The sequence below is a fragment of the Carlito syrichta genome, unplaced genomic scaffold (assembly GCF_000164805.1).
Source record: "Carlito syrichta isolate Samal-C Ts95f unplaced genomic scaffold, Tarsius_syrichta-2.0.1 Scaffold305243, whole genome shotgun sequence".
NCBI lineage: Eukaryota > Metazoa > Chordata > Mammalia > Primates > Tarsiidae > Carlito > Carlito syrichta.
In genome coordinates, this window is record NW_007249339.1 from 101,658 (window position 1) to 107,578 (window position 5,921).

Consider the following 5,921-nt stretch of genomic DNA (forward strand, 5'->3'; position numbering starts at 1 on the left):
TAAAAAAACTTAACCTAATTAAAGATAATACAGAGTAAAAAAAAAAAGGAAAAGGTAACTATGTAAGGTGACATATTCACTATCTTATTTGTATTTATCATTTAACAATGTATAAACATATCAAATCATTACATTGTACAAAATAAATATAAGGTTATACAATACTTATTTGTGAAAAAATCTGCATTAGACACGCATACATAAAAGAATGAATATGTATAAACAATGTATAAACATATCAAATCATTACATTGCACAAAATAAATATAAGGTTATACAATTCTTATTTGCGAAAAAAATCTGCATTAGATAAGCATACATAAAAGAATGTGTATGTATATATGTAAAAATAACCAAGTCCTAAGCTTAATACTGAAAAAGAGAATTATAAAAAAAGAGTTATTAAAAAACAAGGTAATTGATATGTTTATCAATGTTCTAAGCAATATCATAGAAAAGAGATTAGTGCATACAGAGTTTAAAATACCAATCTCAGTTCATACTGAAAAAATAATAATAAAGTAAAACAAGATAAGATTTTCTTGTGTTTAGAGAGACAGTTTGTGCTCTGGTAAAATTATTGAGTATGGGCAGCAGACAGCAGACACTCTTGCTGTTGTCCTGCCTTTTGTGCCATTCACAGCGTATCTTTCCACTAATAAGGCCAGCTTTCTTAATTCCCAAGGAAAAAAAATTGAGTATGAACTTTTATAGAATGCATCTAAAACTCCCTAGAATAGGAAATCATAAAGCAGAAGACATTAACACTTGCCCATGGTGTTCTTAGGATTTCAGAAACAACAAAAACACCACTCTTAAATATTTCAGACATGATACAAAAGAGAACTGAAAAAATTAGTTTAACATGAAGTTTCTAAAAAATAAGCAGATATTTCCATGTCACCAAAAGCAACTGAAGAGCAGTCAGATCATGAAGTCCCTTATGAACCAATCACAAAGAGGAGTTTGATTTCCAGTGTAACCTTGAAAGAAGATCATCGAAAAGGAAGTAGGGGTTTTGGAGAATTTCAGAGCATAGAGAGCAAGAGAAAGAAACCCAGACTTCTCAGGAGTAATTTCCGTTACAGCAGGCCACATTCCCAAACCGCATTTCTTTCTTTTTTTTTTTTTTTAAGTTGGAGTCTCACTCTGTCACCCAGACTGGAGTGCAGTGGCCGCTCCTGGCCACCGCAGTCTCGACCTGCTGGGCTCCGGCGATCCTTCCACCTCAGCCTTCCGAGTAGCCAAAATTACAGGCGTGCACTACCACACCCAGCTGATTTTTGATTTATTGTAGAGATGAGGTCTCGCCAAATTGCCCAGGTGGGTCTTGAACCCACGGGCTCAGGCAATCCACTCACCTCGGCCTCCCAATGCATGGGATTATAGGCTGAGCCACCGAGCCCGGCTCCAAACCACATTTCAAGCTCTGATTTCTGCTTGACCTGCCTGGGAGGTTGGCTGATGTGTCTCTTCACATTCCAGGGCTTTTTCCTTTACTCAAGACATATGTTCAGGTCTGGTGTAGAAATAGCAAAGCCTGTTTTGTTTTTTTTTTGAGTCGGAGTCTCACTCTGTCACCCAGACTGGAGTGCAGTGGCCACTCCCGGCCACCGCAGCCTCGACCTGCTGGGCTCTGGTGATCCTTCCGCCTCAGCCTTCCAAGTAGCTAGAACTATAGGCGCGTGCTATCACGATGGGCTAATTTTTGATTTTATTGTAGAGATGAGGTCTCGCTGCCCAGGCAGAGGCCTGTTTTTTAAGAACAAGTAACATAACTCTTGCTGGGGTTCACCAATGACCAGCCTAGTACTTTGCTTAGTAGAGAAAACATTTTATGAGATTTCAGAAAAATAACCCCCCATTACTGTTTCCCAACAGAACCTTTAGAACATACAGGGAGTATTTTAAAGTTGTGGATCCTTAGCTCTATTACTCAGTACTAGTGAAGCAAAAATTGATGGCAGCAATTGGATTTTAAGGTATGGGAGCAATATTTTATGCCACTAAATTTCTAGGCTTACCACTAATATAGTGAAAAATATAGATTAGATCAAAAAGTGGAAAAAAATGTGAAAATGAAACATCTTCAGTTTTATTGCAGAGACCAGGTCCCGCCAAGTTGCCCAGGCTGGTCTCTAGCCAACAAGTCACAAAGTTTTCGTTGAAAGCAGGAATCTACAACTCATTCGTGCAAAGCAGAAACTCCCCGAAACATTCTACAAAAGGACATGAAATCCTTAGTATGAAAAGTGTGTTGGAATTGTCCTCACCCAGGGAAACGAGGTTTCTGTGGTTCACTGACATCATGTTCTTGTACAAAATCCACTGAGCAGGGTCCAGGCATTCCAATTCCTCCGGGGAGAATTCTATGGCCACATCCCTGAATGTAAACAGTCCCTGAAAACAACAATAAATATTTATCAAGTGTTCATGAGCAGAATTTTTTAACTCTACATTTAATGAAAGAGTGAAGAGAACAGGTTCTAACTGATAAAACGATGGGAATTATCCAAAAAGATATTCTTTTTTAACACAGAAATATTCTCTAATGTGCTCTTTCACTCTAAGGAAAAAGGATAAATAAGATCCACTCAGCCAGTGTAGACACTACACTTTTATGAATAATAAAGTATAAATTAGGACACCAACACAGGGATGTACATTTTTGAATGCTATACTGACATCACACAGAATAAGATGTATATATTAGTAAGATGAAAAACTCATAGTAAGTCAGAAGGTCCCCTTCGCCAATTTTTTTTTTTTTTTTTTGAGTTGGAGTCTCACTCTGTCGCCCAGGCTGAAGTGCAGTGGCACACACACGGCCACCGCAGCCTCAACCAGCAGGACTCAGGTTATCCTTCTGCCTCAGCCTTCCAAATAGCTGGAACTAAAGGCATGCGATACCTCGCCCTCTAGTTTTTTTATTTATTGCAGAGACCAGGTCCCGCCAAGTTGCCCAGGCTGGTCCCAAATCCCTGGGCTCCGGCAATCCTCTTGCCTCAGTCTCCCAAAGTGCTGGGATTCCTGGCCTGTGCCACCGCACCAGGTCTTCCTTCAAGTTTTAATGTGTACAACGATGAACTGAACATCGCTAAGATGCAGATTATGATTCAGAATATCTGAGGAAAAGCCTGAGTTGCTGCATTTTCTTTTGAGTTGGGGGGCTTACTTTGTCATCTGTGGTGGAGTGCAGTGTGAAAATCACTGCTTATCACAGCCTCGAACTACTGGGCTGAAAGGATCTATCTTCATCAGCCTCCTGAGTAGCTGGGAAAACTGACACGGATTGCCACATCTGGCTTTTTTTTTTTTTTTTTTAATGTTTGGTAGAGATGAGGTCTGGCTTTATTGCCCAGGCTGGCTCAAGGCATCCTCTGGCCTCAGTCTCCAAACTTGCTGGTATGACAGTAAAGAGCCCCCACACCCAGCCTCAGCTTTTTCATTTCTAACAAGCTTGCCAGTGATGCCAACTCTTCTGGCCAAGGACAATATTTTGTCAAAAATCCACCTTGTGACAGAGCCTAGGTTTATTTCAGTTTATCTGACCATTAAACAAAAACAAGAGTGTCCATTTTCCAAAGCAAGCTATATGCAAAATGAATCTAAAAAGAAAGGAGAGAGTCCATATTAAATGTAATGCTCTTTGGTGACTCTCCCCAAGGTATTTATTAATAACAAAAAAGTTTACTTTATATTGAAAACTGTCAGCAGGCACCTTAACCAAGTGAATAAAATTAATATCAGGAAGCGACGCCATCGCACGCGCCCGGCGGGGAATGGCGGCCGTGCGAGGCGGGCGTCCGCGGGCGTCCAGTGCTGCGTGCCCGGCCGGGGCTGCGGGGTTGGTGGCGCACCCGGCCGAGGGTGGGGGCGAGCGGCAGGCATTGGCGAGCCCCGCAGGGGCCACGTTTGGCTGGGCCCCGGCCCGCGCTCCGCCGGCGCGATTCTCTCTCGCTCCGGGAGTTGGTGCAGTGGCTGGGTTTCGCCACCTTTGAGATCTTCGTGCACCTGCTGGCTCTGTTGGTGTTCTCTGTCCTGCTGGCACTGCGTGTGGATGGCCTGGCCCTGGGCCTTTCCTGGTGGACCGTGTTCATGCCCTTCTTCGCCGCTGATGGGCTCAGCACCTACATCACCACCATCGTGTCTGTGCGCCTCTTTCGGGACGGAGAGAAGAGGTTGGCGGTCCTCCGCCTCTTCTGGGTCCTCACGGTCCTGAGCCTCAAGTTCGTCTTCGAGATGCTGTTGTGCCAGAAGCTGGCGGAGCAGGCTCGGGAGCTCTGGTTCGGCCCGATCACGTCTCCGGTCTTCATTCGCCTGCAGCTGCTCCTGATCCGCACCTGCCGAGTTAACTAGCCTGTCCAACGTGCCGGCGAGAGAGTGCTGGGCAGCTGGAATGCCGGACCTCAGACCGAGGTCTGTGCAACACCAGAGGAAAAGGCCTGGCTTGAAGGCAACTCCTGCTTGTGCCGAGCTGAATGCCCAGTTTTCTCTATGCCATTCATGTCAGAGATTGTTCCCTCAGCGAGGTTAAAAAAGAGCGGCCTTAATTCCTAAAATGTATGTTCTGTTGTTTCATGCTTTCAGTGGGTAATCCTGAACTGAGATACTGAGAAGGGTTCCGGGCCAGACCGTCCTGAACTCCTCTAACAGTTGGAAACAATCTAAGAAAACGTCCTGGTGGACTCTAAGTATTTTCCATGGATCCTGGGAATGTACTCCTGTACAAAGGCTGCAAAGCTGGACTCAGGGATTTCCTCCAGCAATGAGTGCTGACCTAAGCTCTCATTGCTACATCTATCCAGACCAGACGATGTTAGATGTCCTTGTTAGATCTAAAAAGTGTAAACGAATTTGTATCTCCGCCCTTGTGCTGCAGGAGAGAATGACCCTTTCTTCATTCCAGTCTAGGCAGAGATGGAAGACTGTTGAGTAAGAGCATGATTGGGGCCTATCTGTTTATCTGTTGCCTGAGAAAAGAACTCTGCCTTCCAGGGGCTGCTTGGCTTCCTACCCCTGCAAAGATTGCAGTTTCATGGACTTTTTCACCACCTTGTGGCTGGCGTTATTAGCACACTTGAGACAGATTTAAATCTCCCAAGGGACTGAAGAGAGGAACGGGTGCTCTGATACTCAACAGACATTGAGACCTACAAATGGGAAGCTTGTGAGTGGCCCAGCTTTGCTGACCTGAAGTGTTTAGTCTGATGCCAGTTGGGTGCCAAAGAACATTTGCTGAGATGAAAATAAAATGAGGGAATGTTTTCCTGAAATGAAAAAAAAAAAAATCGACAGTAATAGGACAAATTGGTATTAGATGCCAACAAGGCAACAGATGACACATTAGTGTTGTGACATTATTGGCCAAAATAATAGGTAACTTTAATCAGAATCTAATACTGAGGAAATATAAGTTTTATGAAGAATCCCAGCTACAGGTATCTCCTATGCTCTGTAATCTCTAATAGTATATTTACATGGTCTTTTGTTTTAGCATTCTAGAGAGCAAATCTTTTTTTATTCTTTATTGAGATCTTCCTGAGTTATTCTGAGCAGTAACTGCTATCCTGTTTAAATGTGCATTTTATTAACTGTGTTCTGCATGGAGCTGATGGAGCACCCTGACGGAACCTTAATAGTACATGTTTCTGCTGGGCTTGGTGGCTCAGCCTGTAATCCCAGAGTTTTGGGAGGCCGAGGTGAGTGGACTGTCTGAGCCCACGGGTTCGAGACCTGCCCAGGCAACTTGGAGAGACCTCATCTCTACAATAAATCAAAAATTAGCTGGGCGTGGTAGCATGCACCTGTAGTTCCAGCTACTTGGAAGGCTGAAGCGGAAGAATCATCAGCAGCAGGTCGAGGCTGCAGTGGCTGGGAGCGTGCCACTGCACTCCAGCCTGGGCGACAGAGTGAGACTG

The 5,921-nt window shown here is 44.0% G+C and overlaps 1 protein-coding gene across 1 annotated transcript; it reads left to right on the forward strand.

Annotated features, from left to right (window-relative positions):
- The first annotated feature begins 897 nt into the window (after positions 1 to 897).
- LOC103263737 (transmembrane protein 203-like) lies at positions 898 to 4,396 on the forward strand. The gene is made up of 3 exons (XM_021714118.1): positions 898 to 1,009; positions 2,337 to 2,389; positions 3,751 to 4,396. The coding sequence occupies exons 1-3, from the start codon at positions 898 to 900 to the stop codon at positions 4,357 to 4,359; spliced, it is 774 nt and encodes a 257-aa protein (XP_021569793.1). The 3' UTR covers positions 4,360 to 4,396.
- The last annotated feature ends 1,525 nt before the right edge of the window (positions 4,397 to 5,921 follow it).